At 53.2% G+C, this 22,177-nt stretch overlaps 1 protein-coding gene across 1 annotated transcript; it reads right to left on the reverse strand.

Moving 5' to 3' along the window:
* Positions 1-8,001: 8,001 nt before the first annotated feature.
* On the reverse strand, positions 8,002-19,185 carry CACNG1 (calcium voltage-gated channel auxiliary subunit gamma 1). The gene is made up of 4 exons (XM_045983744.1): positions 18,951-19,185; positions 9,574-9,648; positions 8,507-8,644; positions 8,002-8,228 (listed from the first exon to the last, which is right to left on the reverse strand). Exons 1-4 carry the CDS (start codon positions 19,183-19,185, stop codon positions 8,002-8,004), a joined length of 675 nt encoding a protein of 224 aa, XP_045839700.1.
* Between the last annotated feature and the right edge of the window lie 2,992 nt (positions 19,186-22,177).

Raw genomic sequence — 22,177 nt, forward strand, 5'->3', positions numbered from 1 at the left:
GTCTGCCCTTTGGTCGCAATCTTGAGGCATCTGCTGACGAGCCCTCTGGCTATGAGTGGAGCGCCTGGCGGTTTGGAGACCTCGAAGGGGAACTCGGAAGATTTTATTTATTTATTTGACAGACAGAGATCATAAGTAGGCAGAGAGAGGAGGAAGCAGGCTCCACGCTGAGCAGAGAGCCCGATGCGGGGCTCGATCCCAGGACCCCGGGATCATGACCTGAGCTGAAGGCAGAGACTTTAACCCACTGAGCCACCCAGGCGCCCCTGTTCTAATTGGTCTTTAGGGTCTTGTCCCCTTTATGTGCGAAAGACCAGAGGGAGCCAGGAGGGAACGGCCGAAGTCAGGGAGTGGGTGGCTTTGTGCCGCTCCCCCAAACCCACCTGCTGCTCAGGCTTTCATCCGTCTGGACCAAACGGGTCTGAGTTTCTACAAAGCTGAACGGGAGTGGATGCTCTCGGCGGAGGCGCTTCTAAAGGAAGGTTTTGAGGGTTCAATCCTTTTAGCTTCCTGACCCGGCTGAAAGCCGGTTACATAACCCGAGACAAAAGTAACGAGGAAGGGCTGGAAGGTGGGTAGGCCCACGGGCTTTCTCTGATGACTCAGACCTCCTCCTCGGGGTGACCCTGGAGGCCTCTGGGGGCCCACATCATCCCCTGGGCCGCTGCTGCTAACAGGGCAGAGAAAACTATTCGGGTGGAGGTGTGTGTGATCCAGCGTAATTAAAAGTAGTTTTGAGCCTTTCAGTCAAGCGCTTCTGGAAGCCGGTCTGTTCTCCCGGGCTGCCGGCTGCAGTGCTCTGGCCCCGACGTCCCCCTCCACCCGGAGCCCTGTGGCCTGGGCCGAGCGCGGGGACCAGCCGCTCCGGCTGCGCACACCCGAGACCAGGCGACCAGAGCTCTGCCAGGCCTTCTCTCACCTCGGGAGGCTCCCTGAGGCCTCCCTGCCCGCCTTCCTCCACCACCTCCCCGCTCTTGTCTCGCTCACCAGCGCGGCCCCAGGGGCACTGAGCATGGTCTACGGGGCACTATGCAGAGGGTTTGGAGGGAGGACGGCTGTGGGGAAGGTTCTAGCTGCTGGGATCATTCCAAAGAAAGGAGAGCCCTGCCCTTCAAAGAGTTTCTAACCCGCCAAGGCATGCAGACGTGGCAAATTGCTCGGAATGGGGTAAGTCGTGGGACGGTGAGTGAGCACAGGGTCAAGGGCGCAAGAAGGAGGGAAGCATGAATTTTGCATGAGGGGCTAGAGAACATGCCACCTTGTGACATCTGAGCGGGGCCCTGCGGAGTAAGTAGGCCTTCAGCGGGTTCAGGAAAGGGGCAGGCCCTGTGCCTTCTGTGCTGCCGAGACTGACTGGCCCCAACCCCCTGGTCTTCAGTTTTAAATCCTCCACTGTGAACCGTCAGCTCCGGAAGGACAGGGCTGGGCGCAACCCCTCCTTCCCGACGGCACGCAACGGTGATGTCAGGGACGCAGACGGAATCGTGGTCCCCCAAAGATGTCCACGTCCGAATCCTCATGCCTGGAGACCCCCTGCCCTCCTCCTCACCCCTGGGACCTGGGACTTTTTTTGAAAGGGACTTGCCCAGTGTGATTTAAGTTAAAGATCTTGAGATGGGGAGATTATCTTGGATTATCTGGACGGGCCCAGGGCGAGCACAAAGGTCCTAATTAGAGGCAGGCAGTGGGGGCCAAAGTCAGAGAAACAGATGTGATGGCAGAAGCAGGGGTGGGAATGACACACCAGGGAAGGGAGGCGGCCTCTAGGAGCTGGACGTCCCCACCCGGACTGCCCGAAGGAACCGGCCCTGCCGGCACCTTGCTTTGGGCCTTGTAGGAGTCATTTCAGACTTCTGCCCCCAGATCTGTAAGAGAATAAATGTGTTATTTTTAACCACTGAGGTTGTGTGGTTTGTTACAGCATCAGAAGGAAATGGAGACGGTCTGGAAGCGCATACTCGGTTAAGGGAAGGGCATCGCTTGTATGAGAGATGGTGACGGCTGGGTGTGTCTGGAAAAGTCTCCCTTGGTGGCAGGGCTGAGGACCCAGGGTGGCAGAGCCTGGCCTCGGGCAGCCCGGGCGGTGGCCAGGGAGCAAGACGAGGGTGCGGGCTTGGGAATCGTTTCAGGAGGAGCGTCTGTGAAGCGGGGCTTGGTGAGCAAGCCGGGGGTCTGTCCGGTGAGCAAGCCGGGGGTCTGTCCGAGGAACGACAGCAGTTCGCGGCTTGGGCGGACGGTAGGCAAGACGCCATCCAACGGAAGCAACAGAAAATGGAGGGGAGGTTTGGGTAAGAAGTGAGAGGTTGGGTCTGGACGTCGGTGTCTGGGGTGCTCTGGAGGGCCTGGGGTGCAGAAGGAGGCACAGGCCGGGATGGGCTCCCAGGGCCGGGAAAAGAGTGACATTTCTCAGCCACTGTCATGTGGGACGAAGAGCTGAAGATGGGAGACTCGGAAACCCCAAGCGTGAGGGGTGGGTGGGAAGAGCTGGAATGCTGTAAAGAAAAAAGAGGGCAAAGAGAAAAATACGGGGAATTTCTAGAAGGAGCAGAGGCTCGAAGGACAAAATGCTACCGCAGGAGCCATGCCTTGTGTGGGGACGAATTTATGGCCTCAGGGGCTGCCAACGGGTGACACCATGAAATGTGGGCGAGAGGAGGCTGTAGGCAGCCGCATCCCTACCTGAACAGCAGCCGTCAGTGTCGTGGGTCCACGTCGCACGTTTCCTAGTCCCCGCCTCTGCTTCAGCTCTTTTCTGAAAGTGGGCGGGGATAAGTTAGAAATGAATTTGTAAATAAAATATTTGCTCCAAATGGGACAGGCCACGCTGGCAGGGGACATGTTGCTGCTGGATGATGTGGTTAAAATCCAACTTTATTGGGGCAGTCAGGAAAAATAGAGGTACACCTGGGTCCTTGAAAGTTTTAGTCTCAAGGAAGGAAGAGTAAGAACCAAACCGCTTGGCCGGGACCTTCTGTGCGTTAGCCAAAGAGAGGGTGAGAGTCTCCCCTCCCCTGCCCCGGTTACTGGACAGAGGTCAGGTGAGGACTGACTGGTAAAGGGTCCTGCTTAGACATTGGCAAAGCAGCAGCCTCGCATCAGTTTTCTCCTATGCACGTGGGGACGGTTGTGGCTACTTTCCCCCGTGATGCCACGCCACATGAGCATGACAGTAGGACAAAGCAATAATTTGGATCCCGTCTTCACGTAAAGTCTCGGTACTGTATTCATCATGGATATTTTCCAATCGTTTTTTTATTCCTTTCCTTTTTTTTTTTAAATTAACATATAATGTATTATTTGCTTTGGGGGCACAGGTCTGTGAATCATCAGGCTTACACGATTCACAGCACAGCAATAGTTTTGATTTAAGAAATGTCACACTTGGTAGATATCCAGAAGAATTGCAAACAGAGTCACGAAGACACACTTGAACGCCCATGTTCACAGCAGCATTATTCACAAGAGCCAGAAGGTGGCAGCCCCCAAGTGTCCATTAGTGGATGAATGGATCAGCGAAACGTGGTAGAATCAGCCATACAATGGAATACTACTCAGCCTTGAAGAGGAAAGAGATTCTGATACAGGCTACCGCGTGGTGAACCTGGAGGATGCTAAGTGAGATAAACCAGACAGAAAAGGACAAATACTGTATGATTTCACTGGAGTAGCCAACTTCATAGAGACAGAAAGGAGAATGGTGGTTACCCAGGGTTTGGGGAGGGGAAGTGGGGAGTTGGTTAGTGTGGGCAGAGTTTCAGTTCAGGACGATGGAGAGTTCTGGAGACGGGTCCCAGGACAGTGTAAATGTGCTTAACGTTACTGACCTGCACACTTAGAGGTGGTTAAGATGGTGGGGAGAGCGCCTGTCGGTTGAGCGTCCAACTCTTGGTTTTAGCTCAGGTCATAATCTCAGGGTCATGAGATGGAGCCCCATGTCGGGATCCCCACTCAGTGCAGAGTCTCCCTTTACCGCCCCCCCCCCACTCTTTCTCTCTCAAGCAAATGAGTCTTTAAAAAAAAAAAAAAGGTTAAGATGGTACATTTTATGCTTTGTTCATTTTACCACAGTTTAAAAAAATCTCACCCGCAAATACTTCTCGATTACCAAATGGCTAGTCCTGGCTCCTCAGGGAATCCAGGGACTTCTAAAGAGCCGAGAGCGTGAAGTTGTGTGAGACCTCGATCCGGGGGCCGTGACATGCATACACCCAAGCGAGGGGGCGGAAGCCCTGTGTGATAGCTTAGCTGGGGGGTCCTCAGAGCGTGGTCTGACTGCACCCCACGCTGAGGTCCAAGGGATGCCCTACATCCCAAGCCGGACCCAAGCGGAGGAAGATGGACCGACTGCCCCTTGTGGACCTCCTTCCTGGCAAGCCGGTCAGTGCGCCGGGGAGAGAAGCCCGTTTTCCTTCCTCAGTTTGGTGGATCTGCTTCTCTTTTGGCATCGGGCTCTGTTTTGCCTTATTGTGGCGTATTTCTCCCCACGGCAGAAGCTGGAGCAGATGCGATCATGCGTGGTGGCTCTCTGGCAGCTTCCCTCGGATGCTTTTGTGTGCAAAGCAGTTTCGGGCGCACCTAGGAAACTCTCGAAAGAGTTCAAGTCCCGGAAAACCAAACGTATTCTGTTCGGTTGGTATTCCACTCAGAGGGGGGTTTTGGTGCCGAAAACACGGGCGCCCATGTAGGGATCTAAAATGCACACTGACGGGGGCGCCTGGGTGGCTCAGTGGGTTGGGCCGCTGCCTTCGGCTCAGGTCGTGGTCCCGGGGTCCTGGGGCCAGGCCCCGCATTGGGCTGCTTGGCGGGGAGCCTGCTTCTCCCTCTCTCTCTCTGCCTGCCTCTCTGCCTACTTGTGATCTGTCGGATAAATAAATAAAATCTTTAAATAAAAAAATAAAATGCACACTGATGGTAACACTGACTTCCAAAATGGAGTTTGTGGGATGAGGTCATCTGTCTTCCTTCCTTCTCCTAAACCGTGGGATCAACTCCCTGGCTGGCCCCGACTCGTGTTTTCCCGTCCTCTTACCTGCTTGTTTGCTGTCGGGTTCTGTCTCTGCCTCTTTGGGGCAGTGACCCGCGGGCGGCTGTAGGACCGCGTGGGGCTGTGCAGTGTCCTCCAGGACTCACCTGCCCCCCCACCCCGTTCTCTGCAGGTCCCCGTTTTGGCTTCCTGACATTTTGCCACCCTGCTCTCTTTGATCCTTTTGCTTTCCCAATCACGTGCCAGCCATCTGCACCGCCCATGGCTGGAGAAAAGGCTGAGCTGTGCTCCTGGGCCAGTCCCGCAAGCCCAGCCCAAACCCCTGAGACAACACGGAGGCATCTGGACAAAGCCCCACCCCGAGACCCACCAGATGCCCCCAGACTCATGCTTCTTCCTTTTATTTATTTATTTTTTAGAAGATTTTATTTATTTATTTGACAATAAATAAATAAATATTTATTTATATATAATTTATAAATTATATAAATTTATTTATATAAATATACATTTATTTATATAAATATATAAATTTATAAATTATATATAAATATATATAAAATATAAAAATATTTATATATAAATATTTATTTATCTCTGAGCAGAGAGCCCGATGTGGGCCTCGATCCCAGGATTCTGGGATCATCACCTGAGACAAACGAAGGCAGACGCTCAACCAACAGAGCCTCCCAGGCATCCTTGAGTGACTTTTTCTTTGACGGTTCCAATAAAACTTTATTATATGGACACTGAAATGGAAGGACCCTGGGATCATGACCTGAGCTGAAGGCAGAGACTTTAACCCACTGAGCCACCCAGGCGCCCCAAGCTTCTTCCTTTTAAATTGTTCTAAGAACAAATGGATCTCTTGGCTCTCCCGTCACCGATGGGAACAGCAAGGGGCAAATTAGCTGACTGACGAGTGTATGGTTACTCCACAAAGGGGTTCAGCAAACTGTTTCCAGAAAGGGTCAGGTAGTGTGAGCCAGACGGCTTGTCACGGTTTATACCGGATTCTTCCCCACTGCAAGAGTTTATTACTGATTAAAATATGCCCTTACGGGCGCCTGGGTGGGTCCGTGGTTTAAGCCGCTGCCTTTGGCTCAGGTCATGATCTCAGGGTCCTGGGATCGAGCCCCGCATGGGGCTCTCTGCTCAGCAGGGAGCCTGCTCCCCCCTCTCACCCTGCCTGCCTGTCTGGCTACTTGTGATCTCTCTCTGTCAAATAAATAAATAAATAAATCTTTTTAAAAAAATGCCCTTACTACTTAAGTGATTTGTTTTTTCTTTTCTTTTTTAAAATTAGATTTCATTTGTTCTTTCATGAGAGACAGAGAGGGACAGAGAGACAGAGAGGGGCACAGGGAGAAGCAGGCTTCTGGCTGAGCAGGGAGCCCGACGTGGGGCTCAATCCCAGGATCCTGGGATCATGACCTGAGCCCAACCAAGGTAGATGCTCAACCAACAGAGCCTCCCAGGCATCCTTGAGCGATTTTTTTCCTTGACAGTTCCAATAAAACTTGATTATATGGCCAATGAGATGAAGTACTTTCCAAATATCATAAAATATTCTTCTTTTGATTTTTTAAAAAGAATTTATTTACTTGACAGAGAGAGGTCACAAGTAGGCAGAGAGGCAGGCAGAGAGGGGGAAGCAGGCTCCCTGCAGAGCAGAGAGCCCGATGTGGGGCTCGATCCCAGGACCCTGAGATCATGACCTCAGCCAAAGGCAAAGGCTTAACCCACTGAGCCACCCAGGCGCCCCTCTTCTTTTGATTTTTAAAAACCATTTAAAATCGTAAAAACCATTCTTAGTTTGCAGACTGTATCACAGCAGGTGGCAGGCCAGGTGTGGCCCTGCGGGCCAAGTTTGTCACCCCTTCTGTAGAGGAATGAGGGCTCCCCAGGACTGCTGGTGCGTGTTCAAGGGAAGGAGCAGGGGGATCCCCTCTGCCATCTGTGTCTGACTTGCCATTTCTGAGGGCTGGGTGAAAAGGATGGGGTTTGGAAGGTAGAAAGTGTAAATTACGACACTCCGGGGCACCCTAGGTGTCTAACTGCTAAGCCCTGCTTCCTGATGTTCCTTGCAACAAAAATCCAGCATCTGAAATCAGACCCGGGTTGTGCCGCCGCTGGAGTGCTGTGTTAGCACTTGGAGGCTGGCATGCTGGGGCTCTGGAAATAACCCCTCCTTATTTTTAACACCTTTGCCTAGTCAGATGGTCTTTGATTTCTCCCAAAGAAAATCCCAGGGCCCAGCGATCCAAGCTGGAATTCAGAATCTTTAAGTCTTATTGGTAAACAAGACCCTGTTACCCCGTCACCTCCCCTCCCCATCATCTACGCGCTTCCCTACAAAAGTAGGGAACAACGCCAGGGGGACATGCTTTTCTTCCCTCTTCAGGGTCATGGGGCCCCTGGGCCATCTAAGGTCAGGAATCCAACCAAGCAATTTGTATGCAAGGTACAAGGAAAAAGTAAGTTTTCAAAGAGCTTTTATTTCAAACATAGTCAGACTCTACCCAGTTAAAAAATGTTCCTCAGGTGTCTTGGAAACCAAGGAGGGAACGTTCAGTTCACTGGAAAGGTGTCTTGTCCCAGAGAAGGAGGGAGGGACTGGCTATTTACACAGGCAACACCGGGACTGGTAGATGAGCACAGGGAGTCCCTATAGGGCTCAGGGAGGACACCTGGACCCTGCTTATCAAAGACAGTTGGCTCAGCGAGGCCCACGTGCAGCTCCAGGAGAAGGTCGGTCCTCAGCAGACACCTGCGCACCTCCCAGCCCCGCTGTCTGCTCCCCAACCTGGGCCGGTGTGGATCATGTCCACTTGCTGGAATCCCAGAGGAGCCTGTCAGAGCCCAGAGAAGGGCTCAGAGATGGAAGCAGCAGCGGACGTTGTGGGTTAGATGGGACCGAGGGCAGGGAAAGCTCCTGCCTCCTCTCTAGAACGTTCTGGGCCAGGCTTCGCTTCTTGAGGGGAAAGGCCCAAGGCGGGGCTGGGGCTCCCGGAGGGCTAGTGCTCGGGCTCGGCGTCCATGCACGACTCCCAGGGGTTCTGGGGCATTCGAGGCAAGGAGAAGAGCAGGAGGGCCAGGCCGCCGAGGAAGAGGAGGACGAAGGCGGAGCAGGCGCAGGCGAAGGACCAGGAGTAGTAGTAATCGATCCACACGGTGTGCTCGCTGTCGATCATGCGCTTCACCGACTGCCGCGTCACCTCCACCGACACGAAGATGCACAGGCCTGGGGCCGGGCAGGACCTTCAGGGCCTGTGCCGAGAGCCCCCGGGGCCCAGCTCGGGGCCGGAGCCTGCGGAGCAGCCCGGGTCCCCTCCCGCCGCCAGCCTGGCTGTCCGCGCCCCCCCCCCCCCCCCCCGCCATCCCCGCGCGGAGCGCACCGGTGGCCGGGATCGACGTAACCCCGGGGGCCTGCGGCCCGGCCCCAGCTGGCTCCCCACCCCCAGGTCGCCGCAGAGCCGGCGGCCGTGCTCCCTCGCCCGGGGCCGGGGGCCCTCGCGCTACCTGCGAAGGCGTAGAACATGGACGCGGGCCTCAGCAGGTAATCCCGCTTCTTCCGGAAGGACAGCAGCGCGCACGTGGTCCCCATGATGATGAAGCCCAGGCTGAAGACGGCGATGGCGGCGGCCGAGATGCTGTACTCTGCGGGACACGGGGCGGGCGCGGCACCGCGGCTCAGCGTTCGGCTGGTGCCGCGCGTCCTTGTGCCCATTGCTCTGGGGAGCACACTGAGGGTCCGCGACGAAACCCCTCACTCAGAGTCACACAGCGGGGGCAACAGGACCCCCTTCCTCCCCCCCCCCCCCCGCCGGGGTCGGGGTGGTGGCTAAGCTGCAGGTTACCCCTCGGTGGGGGGCAGAGGCCTGGCAGCAGGTGGGGGAGGGGGAGCACGTGGCCGCAGACCTTTCTGAAACACAAAGCTTCCTGGGAGCCAGGGAGCCTCGGGCGGAGGGTGGTCTCCCTGGGATGCCAAGCAGCCGCAGCAGGTGTGGCTTGTTGCAGGGCCCCGCGCGTGATCGTGTGTGTGCGCGCGCGCACGCGCCGCATGTGTAGAGATTGCCCGAGCGGGCGTGCTCGAGTGTGCACGGGCACGCGAGGCTCTCTCCGGGCTGGCGTGTGCGCGCTGCGTGCCCACACTGTGTGCAGGGCCCGCACCCCGGGCGGAGAAGGCCCCCGCGGCACACGCTCCCAATCCCTGGGCTGTTCCCCGGATTCCCCCCGTGGGCGGGGGACTGGCAAGTGCCGGAGGGAATCAGCTCCCTTAGGGCTCTGATGTGCCCTGAAGACCAGCACCCGGCCCTGGAGTCCTGTTCCATTTCCCGGTCACTGCGGCCGCCCTCCGGCTCGGCAGGAAGACGACTGCGGGGCCTTCCAGGAAACGTCTCCTTCCAGGCTCCGTCCAGATGGCGGACCACCTGGGGTTGTGCTCTCAGAGCGCAGAGCCTCAGGCCTGGGCCGCTTTTCCTCGCAAGCAGCGAAGACAAGGCTTTCGGGCCAAATGACTTTCTGGCTCAGCAGTCTGGCCCGGGGGCTCTCTTGCTGACCCTCCCTGCTTTCGCTCACCCACTCACCTTTCTGAGTAGTGACTTCGAAGATCTCCGAGGTCTCCCCTGGGTTAAAATGCCTGAAGTAGGAACAGTTCTTCTCTGCAAAGGAGGGAGACAGCCTGTGAGTTGAGCCCGAGGGCCTGCAGACCTGCCTGAGGCTCCACCAAGAGAGGGTGAGTGTGGTATCACCCCACCAGGGGCCCTCCTCACCCTAAACCCGGAATCTAAGCGCCAAAACAAACATCTTTCTCCACCCTTACACCCAAATTTCAGTAGGATAAGGAGGTTTCATAAGAGGCTAGGAGATCTTCAGGAAGCAAAGGCTGACGGAGTCGAGAGGGCACAGAGTACTGTGGGTAGTGAACCCATTAGGCAGATGGGGTAACTGAGGCTCAGGAACACGTTTTTCGGGGCGGGGGGATGCAGGGGATACCAGCAACAAAGAGCCAGATGGTGGTTCTCACCTGGGCCTTGTTGGGCAAGGTCTGGAAACACATTTGGAGTCACAACTAGCAGAGGTAACTTGGCATGTAGAGGATAGAGGCCAGGAATACTGCTAATCACCCTGCAACTTCAGGACAGCCCATCACAGCGTAGAATTAATGGCCTCAGTATATCAGTAGGGCTGAGGTTAAGAAAGTCTGGTCACACCAACATCTAGGGCTGTCTTTCCTATGGCTATCCTGGCCTATCCTGATGTACTGGGTGTGACTGCGAAGCAAGTGATGTTTTTCTTTTTTTTTTTTTTTAAGATTTTTTTTTTTTTTTTATTTGACAGAGAGAGAGATCACAAGCAGGCAGAGAGGCAGGCAGAGAGAGGAGGAAGCAGGCTCCCTGCGGAGCAGAGAGCCCGATGCGGGGCTCAATCCCAGGACCCCGAGACCATGACCCGAGCCAAAGGCAGCGGCCCAATCCACTGAGCCACCCAGGTGATGTTTTTCAAAAGCTTTCCAGAAGATTCTGATGCTCACCCAGCTTGGAAAGCCCTACTCCAGGTCTCTTAAAATGCCCCACAGAGAGCCTTTCTGAGTGGACCAAATGAATGGATTTGGGTGGAGGGTAGGGAACTTCCACTCAAGGGCCAAATGTGAATGACCATTATGTCATTTCATGAGACCCTTGACACCTGTGGCCAGACAGAACCTCCCCTGGCAGGTGCTTGTTCTAGCTGATCAGTGTCAAAAAAGCTATAGAAGATCTGTGAACAGCAGGACCAAAAATCTGGATTTGATGGGGCCCAGAAGAAGGACTCAGAACAAAGAGATTCATGCTGGTTTTAAACACAATTTCAGGCATAATTTCTCTTCCATTTTTCTCCTGTAACTTGACATCAAAGGATATTCCTATTGCTTCTTGAATACAGTTTAATATCCTTTACTCTGTTTTTAGGAAATAGGTGAATGGTTATCTTAAGAATATATTATTTTATGTTTCTTTAAAAAAAATTAAATTGGGTTGCTTTTTATTTGTGTGAGGCCCTCCATTGATTTCTTCTTCCTGTGGGTCCATGACGCTCAGTAGAAAACACCTCCACTCCTCATTTAGATGGCCTCTAGTTTGTGCATTCATTTCTTCACTTTCAGGCTATATTTAAATTATCCTGAGATGATTATTGATGCTGGGTGTCCTTTGGAAAGTTACTAGAGGTGTTGCCAAATCATGGCTTTCATTGGTCTGCAGGCTTTCTTCTATGTGACCTAAGTTATCTTATTGCCACTTAAGCCTATGGCCTCCCAGTCCTCCCTTCCCCCCGTGTCAGGGTTGCTGCTCCTCCCGTGATGGAGACGGAAATGACCCCTGGAGATGAGCCGGGTTTAGCAGCAGTAAATATTCTGCGAGGTAAACAGCCATCTCTCTGAGCTTCTATATTTAAATCACTTTCCTTTTGAGCAGAGTTACCTGGGGTGTCTGAATGCCGGTGGTGATGTCAGATTAATGCTGTTCTTTTCTCTCTCACGGCTTCCGGTGCTATTTTAAAACATACTGCAACTCTCTTCTATTCGTTAGATTATTAGCTCTAGATTCTTTTAAATCACTGCTTCAGAATGGCTCGTGCTCTGTCGTAAGTCTCCACGTGTGTCTCCCTCTGGACAAAGGACCATTTCTGTTTCATTCTTTAAGGGCCAATTTCAGTTGTCATTGAAAACCCTCTGAAAAGAATTGACTGGATTCAAGTGTATTTCACAGTCAGCTGCCTCCCTGACTACTCGCAATCCGGGAGTTAAAAGCTTTTGGAGCCGAGGGCTGTGAGATGAAGGCCCATCAGAGCCCGACCAAAGCATGGAGCTATTGGGCAGCTCCGGGCTGCTGGGCTGCTGTCACCGAGGGAGTATTTGTGTTGTCAGCTTCCCCCCCCACCCCAGATCGGTGGCAGGCTCCAGCCCGACAGACTGCCATGTGCATGAAAACCATCTTAGCTCGGGTCATAGTGGGATGCTGCACGTCTGAGGAAGCCTGCCTGTGGATTTTCTGGGGGAGATTTTCCCCTTCAGTGACCCAGGGACACTCCTACTCCCTCTCCTCCCCTATTACATGATATCACGTTGTGTGGAATAGGAGACACCCAATGGGAGGGATTCCCACACCGGGCATCTGGAAGGCTCTGCTGCTCTCTGATTGGGCTGAGCTTAGGGCACAAGAATGGTTGGGCCAACCCTGTCCCCTCTCTTGAACTTAATACGTGAGCTAGGCCAGCGTCTTCTGCCCTGGACCTGAGGGTAACGTCAGCTCGAGGGCCCCATGGCTGCCCGCGGAAGACCACAAGCCTCTTCATGGTCCCTGATGACCCCAGCAGGGGTTGGGGGACACGTCAGACCTAGGTGCCATTCCAGACACTTCCAGCACCAACAAGATGCTCATTCAGGAAAAATCAAGCAGGGCATCTGCCTGTGTCACTCAAGGTTGCGCAGGGTCCTGCTGAGGTGGGCAGACCTCGCTTCTGCCCCTTTGTCTGCAGGGTCCTGGGTCCACTGGGCATCGAGAGCAACTTGAAAAGGAAGGACACCAGAGACGGGCCTGGTGTGGGCCACGTAGTCACAGGTGAGGGGCTTGGAGGAGAAGGGCAGTGGCAGCTCTCACGACTGTGTAGGTTCTGAGTCTTCCTGCTTCTGCCTTTCCGATGTCCTTCCGGGCCTTTCCCGAGCTTCCGTCAGAGCTGCTCAGGGTTTCGAGCTTGGTCTTAATGGATGATAGCCCCTTCGCTGGGGGCTTGCTGAAGAAGCAAGTGCTTTGGATCAAGTCAGCGAAGATACCAATGTCAAGGTGATGATCTAGGACTAATAATCAAGAAGCTGGAAGTTCCTCCGGCCTCCTTTGTCCCTGCAAATGGCCCATGGCTACTCTAATGTTTGTATTTTTATTTTTCGGTATTCCAGAAATGTCTGTCATACACAGTCATAAGACTCAGTGGTCTAAAAACTTAAGTGGGTTATTCCTTAAAAAATATGGTGAGGGTGCCTGGGTGGCTCAGTGGGTTAAAGCCTCTGCCTTCGGCTCAGGTCATGATCTCAGGGTCCTGGGATCGAGCCCCGCATTGGGCTTTCTGCTCAGCAGGGAGCCTGCTTCCTCCTCTCTCTCTGCCTGCCTCTCTGCCTACTTGTGATCTCTGTCTGTCAAATAAATAAATAAAATCTTTAAAAAAAAATGGTGAACTCAGGGCATGTGGGTGGCTCAGTTGAGTGTCCAGCTCTTCTTGGTTTCAGCTCAGGTCGTGATCTTGGGGTCATGAGACTGAACGCCATGTCCGGCTCTGCACTGGGCTTGGAGTCTGCTTAAGGTTCTCGCTCTCCCTCTGCCCCTCCCCTCTGCTCTCTCTCTAATAAACAAAAATAAATCTTTAAAAATAATATGGTGAATTCAGCTCTTAAGCTTGACTGTGGTTGGAGAGTTCTGGCTAAGCAAGCATTCTGGTTAAGGGAATGATTACACACAACTATATCTAACTTTCCATTTGAAACAACAACAGCATGTTTAACTCTAACCTGAACTTGAGTTAATGCAGGTTTCCTCCGATAGTTGGGATAACTTCTGTGACTAAGGGGTCCTTCTGGGTTATCACTGAGAATGTATCAGTGTACCCAGCGCTGGTTGATGCAGACTTTAATATCTTTAAAAAAAAAAATACCTTGTTGGTTGACACAAAACCAAGGGAACTAGTGACTACTTAAGCACTGGAAAAAAATAGTTCACTTACTTGTTACTTGCATCAATGCTAGGGCTGTCTTCACCCATTTTTGTAAAAGTAGTTCTTGGTGCTCTCGACAGTGGTTTCTCTGTGCTCTGTCTCCCCTTACCACTCGGATTGAGAACTTTTGTCCAGTGGATTGAAGGAATCCCCAAGACCCAAGCCCAGAGCCTTGCTGTTCTGGGGGGCGGGGGGGCGGCATCTGGTTATGGCCTGGGTCTCTAGCATGGGCTCATGTGGATGGGAAAGGGAGTCCCTGAAATTCTTGATGCTCTTTCCTATGGCTCCAGTTCCTGCACCAGGTCCTGGAGGAGAGGACGGGCCATATGGGAAGTGGGGTACTGGGGCAGTCTGCTGCCTTAGCCCAGAGAGACAGAGCCTGAGAGAAAAAACATTCTGCCCAACCCAAAGGCAGGGGATGTCCCCTCTAGGGTGATTGACTTGGGTTTTCAGAGAGGCAGCCTCTCCTGACAATGGGGGAAGGCCCTACTCTTACTCTGAAGGTGTTAGAATTAACCTCAGATGTCGATCTTTGCGTGACAGTTCTTCTAAAGCCCTTCGGGTCGGTGGGAAAAGCCAAATTAGACAATTTATGTCCTCAGAGCCTCCAGCGTTCTGTGGCTCAGTGGGACCTTGGAAAGTCTCCTCTGTGGAACCAGCTCCTAGTTGAGCTTCTTTCAAACCATGTCATGTCAAAAGTTGGCCTCCTAAGCGTTTGCCTGGATCTGCAGCTTTTGGGAGTTTTGTTCGTAATGTACCGTGGGGGGTATTATATGGGAGTGGGCTGGAGAGACAAGAGGCTCTGGATTTGAGACGTGGGTGTTGAACTTGTGACAAGGTTAGCTTTGGGAAGGCCACTCTGAGCCTCAGCTTTTGCACATGTAGAATGAGAACCACCTGAAGAATGAGAACCTCCTTACTGGGCTGTTGTGAAGTAGTCTAATGTAGTGACCAAGAAGGAGAATTTTAGGGGTATGAACTCTAGCTGCTCTGCCATGGTACTTGTGTGACCCCGGTCAAGCGACTCACCCTCTATGTGCCTCACTTTGTTTATCTGTGAGGTGGGGTGATGGTAATAGTACAGGCCTCATAGAGGATTTTGTGAGGATTAGATGAGTGCATCTTTATTTCTCTTTGTCATCCCACTGCCTTCTGGCCTCCGTAGTTTCTGGAAAAATATCAGCTGTAAATCCTACCTTAGTAAGATCCTTTGTATGTGATGAGTCATTTCTTGCTGCTTCCAAGATTCTGGGTCTTTATCTTTCAGCAGTTTTGATCATGATGCCTCTAGGTGTGGATTTAACCTACTAGAATGCGTTAAGCACCATGGATTTATAGATCAATATTTTTCATCAAATTTAGAAACTTTTCAGCCATTATTGTTCTGCTTTTCTGCTTCCTGCTGCTTTCTCTCGCCTTTCCTTCTGGGACGACCGTTATGCATATATTGCTCATTTGATACTATCCCGCAGGTCTCTGAGGCTCTGTTCATTTTTCTTCCTTTTTTCCTGTCTATTCCTCACACTGGCTAATCGCAGTTGATCGATCTTCAAGTTCACTTATTCTTTTTTGCACCTGCTCAGATCTGTGCTTGAAACCTTCTAGTGAATTTTCCATTTCAATTATTATAGTTCTCAATTCCAGAATTTCTATTAGGTACTTTTGTTTATTTTCTTGTGTGTGTGTTTGTTCTTTTTTAAAGATTTATTTACTTATTAGAGAGAGAGCACGCACAATTGGGAGGGGCAGAGGGAGTGGGAGAGAGAATCTCAAGCAGACTCTGTGCTGAGCGTGGAGCCCAATGTGGGGCTTGATCTCATGACCCTGAGATCATGACCTGAGCCAAAACCAAGAGTTGGACACTTAACCAACCACCCAGGCACCCCAAAGTATTTTTTTTTTTAAAGTGACTCCATGCCCAGGGCACAGTGCAACATGGGGCTTGAACTCACGCTATTACGTCCTTTTACAGTAATTTCTATCTCTTTATCAGTAATTTCTATTATGAGACATTATTCTCATCTTTCGTTGGTTAGACTTTTCTTAGTTTTTTTAAATGTATTCTGATTTAAAGTCTGTAGGTCCAATATCTGGGCTTTTTAAAGGATCTGTTGATTGGTTTTATGCCCCCTTATGTATGGGCCATACCGTCTTCCTTCTTTGCATGTCTTGTGATTTTTTTTTTAACTTAAAATTTAAATTTAAAGCTGCACTATTTAAACAATATGATAAGCCACTCTGGAAATCAGAGTCCCACCTTTCCCTAGGGTTTGTTCTTGTTGGTATTTGTTACTGTTTGTTGAGCAACTTAATTTTGTAAAGTCTGTTTCCTTTGTCATGCTGGACCACTGAAATCTCTGCTCAGGTAGTTCGGGAATCAGATTACATTTTGTAAAATGCTTGGAATGAATCCATCTCGCAGTCTTTACTGAGGGGCTCTGTGCTAAGCAGAAAGCTAAGTGCTCCACTCAGCAGCGTATGTTTCTGCCTTGGCTTGCACTTTCTGCTTGCCCACAGCCTCAAGATCAGCCCAAGGTGAGAGCTTAGGACCTTCTCAGGCCTTTCCTTGTACACCATACAGCACGCTTACGCACAAGGCCTTCTAAATTCTCTGGAACATGTTGGAGCTTCTCAAAGCCACCTATGGACATCTCATTCTCTAGCTTTTTTGGTTAGCCTACTCTTTGCCCTAACTGTTGTATAACGCCTCAGGAAGCAATGTTAAACTGCTATTAAACAATTAAACATTTGTTTAATTAACAATATTAAACAATTTTTTCTAATTGTTTTTGACAAATGCCCCCTGAGAAAAAGACTGTTTCCATGGAGTGAGCTCAGCGTCAGGTCAAATAAAAACAGCCTTGCAAGGGGGGACTTCCAGGGGACCCCCCAGACAGATCAAATAATGACAGTTCTCCAGGAATGAGGCTTTGAAAGGGCTCCAGCCCCATCTGTCCCCTTTGGGGGCTGCCAGGCCGCTAAACTTTCAGTGTTTGCAGGCTGTTGGTTTTCAAGGCTACGCCAGAGTTGGGGGGTGGGGAGCAGGAATAGAGCAAGTTTAAGCACCACAGAACTCCCCATTCTTACTGAAATTCACCTATTTTTCTCAAAGAAGCACTCTCTGGATTACTGCAAGACTGGTTAATTTCCAGCATTCTGAAAGAGTGTATTCTGACCAATTTTGCCAGAGTTCTTGTTTTTTATGGAGAAGAGTGTTTTGGAGATTTTTACTCTGCCATTTCTTCTGATGTCATTCAAAGTTAAAACATGGAAGGCACCGAAAACAGTATTTGGCAGATGCTAGATTGGTGTTTGTAGTTATTACTGCCGTTAATACTAATCGAGAGAACATGTATGAACCCTCTTCCTCCCTCCAGCAGAGAGTAATCCTACGGAGCACAGGGAAACTGGGTAGGGAAGGAAAAAAATGTGTCCATCTGCAGAGAAAGGAGAGGGGAGAAGGCAGAAACATACTTCAGAAGCTTGTCGGGGGCAGGGGGCAGGTAGGGCAGGGCTCCCAAGTGTGGGAGGGAGGATTCACTCTGGACCCAGGCAAGAAGGCATAGAGAGGCACTCCGGTCAGGCTGAAGGCCAAACCATGCCTACTGGTCCTCTGTAGCTAACCTCCTGCTTGTTAGTCTCTTCCTTGCCTCGCCTCCCTGCTCATCTGTTCTGTAAACTCACCAGATTTTAAAAGGCAGGTGCTTCTGAGGACAGGTGGACTGGACCGGAACAGCGCCTCCCCATGTATGGGCCGGCAAGAACCTGCCTCCCCTCCCCTGCCCTGCCCTGCCCTGCCCTGCCCATGGGAATTGGCTGAGTGATGCGTCTGTTTACGAGTGTGCTTGGCCTCGGCTGAAAGCGTGGGCATGTGAACTATGCGATACCCTTCAAGCACATGTCCATGTCCGTTAAAGCCCTCAGCCCCGGGACTCGGTGTTTCTAAGACAGCTGGGTATTTACGAGGCTTCCGTGTATCTTAGGGGGAAATGAGCAAGCCTGGAGTTTTCTAGAGCCAGCAGGAGGAAAAGGAGGAGGAAAAAGAGAAGTGGAGGAATGGGGTTTGGGCTCCTTTGTCGCACACACAGACTGCGAGATCCCCGGGGACATAGCACTGACTTCCGAGGAAATGCAGGCTTTAAGGAACACCCAGTCTGATCGCAGGGGGAATGGTTCTGAAAATCAGGTGGGTCCCGGTACTCAGGCTGGTCCACTGCCGCCTTACAGTGACATCGGGGAGCCCCGGAAGGGACTTGATGTCGCCGAGCCCAAGCCCTGTGTTTTACAGGAGGCAGCAGAGGCCGCAATGGGCTTTGTTGACCCCGGAGTCACTGGGGGCCATGGGCAATGCGTGGCGGAGCCCAGACCTCCGATTCTCCACGCAGTGCTCTTTCCGCAGCATGGGCTCTGTCTGCTGTAAACGTGGGGGGCTCCCCATTTGCAGAATTGTCTGGTCACCCTCACGCCAGGTGTTCCTGACAAGGAGCCCATCTTCGATGTGCCATTCAGTCCCATGGGGGGTGGGGGCGGGACTTGAGGAACACACTTAAATTTGAGCAGCAGCTATGCTTCCCAGCCCCGAAGGGGTCTGAGCTCAGAGAACGCACTGGAATGATGGTTCGGACAAAAAGCAGGTCTAGGAGCAGGTCCTGCTTCACAGAGGTGTGGCCTCCGCAGTCAGCCGAGAGCCCCCCACCTGGCCGCAGCCTTCACCGTGGCCATCCTGAACAACCCCAGGGAGCCCCGCGTTTCCACTGTGCGCCCCGCCGTATGCACTTGGTGGCTGATCCAGCCTGGGGGCTGCGGAACACACGTGCCCGCCCCACGGGTCCCTCCGACCACTTAGCCTGTCTGTGCAGGGAGAGAGCGGACGAGAGGCCCCCGCGGGCGCCAGAAGCCTGTCGTCTGGCAGATCCTCGGAGTCTTTCCTGAGCCTCTGATCCCACCTGCACAGCCCTGTGCTCGGGGTGGAAAGCCGGAGGCCTGCACGGGACAGAAAGAGCTCGAGGCCAATGGCCTCAGTTTACAGACCGGCTCTGGCCTCCAGGACAACACACACAGTTCCGATCCTCCTCCCCGGGCACACAGGGCTGGGCGGTGTTGCTGTCCCGAGGCGGGGGGACCTGCCCACTCTCCCACGGGCAGCTTTCCCGGGGTGGGGTGGGGGGAGTGAGGAAGGCCCGGAGGCGGGGACGGGATCAGAGAGTGGGTACATTACCCCCAGGCAGGGTGATGGGTCCGCAGGTCTTGTCCGTGCTGTCAGTCATGACGATACGCTTGGTGCAAATCCGCCAGAGGCCGAAGTGGGCCGCCTCGCAGGTGGCGTTGTGGTGTTTCACCTCGGGGCTCAGCACGGCCCAGTGGTCGGTCACCACGGCCACCATGGCCAGCACGATGCCCACCAGGATGCAGAAGAGGGTGGCGCGGACCTTCGGCGCTTTGGTCTGGGACATGGCGGTGGCAGAGGACTGGGTGCCCTGGGCACGGTCTGGTGGCAGTGTCTCCGGGCAGGTGGCAGCCGGGCTGGGGAGGCGGCGGCGAAGACCGAGCCGGGGGTAGGAGCTAAGTTTAGTGCGTCTGGCTGAGCCAGAGGGGGCTGGCCTCGGGGCTGAGGGACACCAGACGGGGCCGAGCAGCTGCCCAGACGTGTCAGGGGCCTGAGCGAGGCTTCTATTAATGCGCACCTCAGGCATGTCACCAAGGATAGCTTCTCCTCAGGTTTCAGGGCTTTCTTTCCCTCTTGGGACCTAAAATACCTCAAGGAGGGGCCAGGAGAGAAGGCTCTAGATGGTGACTTGAGACCTCCACAGTCGGCAGCTCAGGATACCTGAGTTGGAGGCAGTGAGGGGCAGGCCACAGGGACACTAGGTGTGTGGGGATCCGCTTGCTTTGGGCTCCAGGAGGAGGCGGCCCTGCTGGGTGGGGACAGAGGACCCTGGGGATCACCGGTGCCGTACCACAGTCTGGTGGGCACTCACACTGGATAGGCCAGTCACCAGTGGGGGCAGGTGTGAGTGCGCCTTTGTCCTGGAGGCTTGGGGGACTCAGGATCCTGCCTAGGGACATCTTGGGGATCCCCTACCAGAATGTCTGGAGCCCTAGCATGTCCCCAGACCGCAGGAAGATTTCTGGTGGTTCCTGGGCCTGGCATTACCCAGCACCGTGCCCGGCATGGGAACGCTCTTTCCTTTTCTTTCTTGCCTGCCTTTTTTTTTTTTTTTTTAAGATTTTATTTACTTTTTTGCGAGAGAGAGAAAAAGAATGCACAGTGGAGCAGGCAGAGAGGAAGAAGCAGGCTCCCCACTGAGCAGGGTGCCCAACACGAGGGACTCGATCCCAGGACCCCAAGATCATGACCCGAGCCGAAGGCAGGTGCTTAACCCACTGAGCCACCCAGGCGCCCCCGCTTTTTCCTTCTCGGTTCTCCTCCCATACCTCCAACTGGGTCCGGAAGGAAAACAGGCGGGTGGGGGGCAGTCACTGTCACCCTTCATGGTGCAGACCAGCCTCCCCATCCATGTGCTAAATCTGCCAGAGCTCCTCCCTCAGCCTTCCACACCCCTGCCCTCCCTCCCTCCCTGCCCCCTGCCTCTGTTCCCCCAACCTCCTGGCCTCAGTGGGGGGCAGGCTTGTGCAGCATGGGGAGTCCTGAGTCCTCCAACCCAGGGAGCAAAGCATTAAAGATGGATGACCACTTCCTCTTGACGTGGCCTTTGTGTGTAAACCTGCCCCATGTGGGCAGCTCCAGGGGTTGCGGGCGAGTCATCCTCCCCACTCCCCAGCCCCGTTTCCTAAAACTCCTCCAAACAGACCGCGTCTGCTCATTGAGGCTGCTGCCAGGCTGCCTGTGCGGCTCTCCAGAACCTTGCTGGGCTGGTGGTTGCTGGCGTTTGCTGGGAGGCGGGGCTGGGGGACCACCGCACCTGCTGCAGGTGCCCTCCCCTTCCCAGGGCATGGAGGGAGGACGGTGTTCTGGGGAACCAGCCTGGGGGGGTGGGGTGGAGTGGTCAGCCATGGATCAGAGCCTGCTCTGCCGTGCTGGGCTCTTCAGCCTCCCTAAGCTGCCCTCCTGCATCTTGACTGAGGGCAGTGACGGCTGGCTGGGGAGCTGGCGAGCATCAGGGATAATGCTCTTTACCAGCCTAGCCTGTGCTAGGTGCTGTGGGCAGAATCATGTCCCCCCTCAATTCAGATGTTGAAACCCATACCCTGACGTGAGGCTATCTGGAGGTGGTGCCCTTTGGGTGGTGGTTAGATGAGATGAGAGCCTGGGAATGGGGCCCCATGATGGGATTAGTGTCCTTAAAGGAAAGTCCTTAAAGTCCTCCTTTTCTCTCTGCGACAGGAGGACTCAGGGCGGTGAAACCCAGGAGGAGGGCTCTCACCAGAACCCAAGCGGGCTGGCACCCGGATCTAAGACTTCCAGCCTTCCAGAGTCAGGAGAAGGTTCATTTCTGTTGTTTAAGTCAGTCTATGGTATTTTGTTATCTGCGCTAACAGAGTAGGCCGTCGTGGATGGCTGGTGATCTTACTATTACTTACAGACCACAGGTGGATCAGCTTTCTCTGATGGGCAATAAGCTTCTGGAGGGTAGAGACAATGGGGCTATATCACATACTCATTCTGGGTGCCCTCAGAGAACACCCCCAGATTTGAGCCCAGGGTGGATCTTCATGTATGTTTGTTGAATGACTGATGGATGGCTGGATGGACAGATGAACTGAAAGAAGGGGACAGAAACTCAAATAATTTACCCCACCAGACAATCCAGAGGACATTTCTATGTTGTTTGAGGCCATAGAGACCTTAGCAGTGGCACCTGGGGCAGACCCAGACAGCTTGGACTAATGGCTAATTTGCCTCAAGATGCAGAGGGACACCCCGGGAGGGCATCATCGTTACCCCTGCGGTCAAGTTCAAAAGGAAGCAGCCTCATGAGATCCAGCGTTTTCTACAATCTTTAGACATGCCACACTCAGCGAAATGGGGGTTGTCTATATTTTACTCGTCCAGATGAACCAGTTTTCATTTGTCCCAAACGACTGCTCTTTTCCCAAGAAGGACCAGACGTAACTAGGGGAAGGAAGGAAAGATCTCCCAGAGGTGGGCCTCATTTGGAGTTGGGGCCAGGGCACACCTGGGAGGGGGCCGCGTAAGTCTTCCCTGGCAACGTACTGATCTAATTTTGAGCTCAGCCTTAATTAGGCTGCACCATGGCCTTGGGCGTTTGGTCTTAAGATACTGTAAAAAAGCACGGCGCCACCCGATTGGTCCAACCTCTTTACACCACTTCATCTGCCTCCCTGCCCTGTTCCATCCAGACCCTCTGTTGCATCAGGCTTGCTGCTCCCAATTCCATGCTATGAGCCCAGGGGACCAGGAGTTCTTCCAACTTTGAGGCCCAGGAGGGTGCCATGCTGACCTCTATTCTGTCGTCACGTCTC

Source organism: Meles meles, chromosome 18 (assembly GCF_922984935.1).
Source record: "Meles meles chromosome 18, mMelMel3.1 paternal haplotype, whole genome shotgun sequence".
Lineage (NCBI taxonomy): Eukaryota > Metazoa > Chordata > Mammalia > Carnivora > Mustelidae > Meles > Meles meles.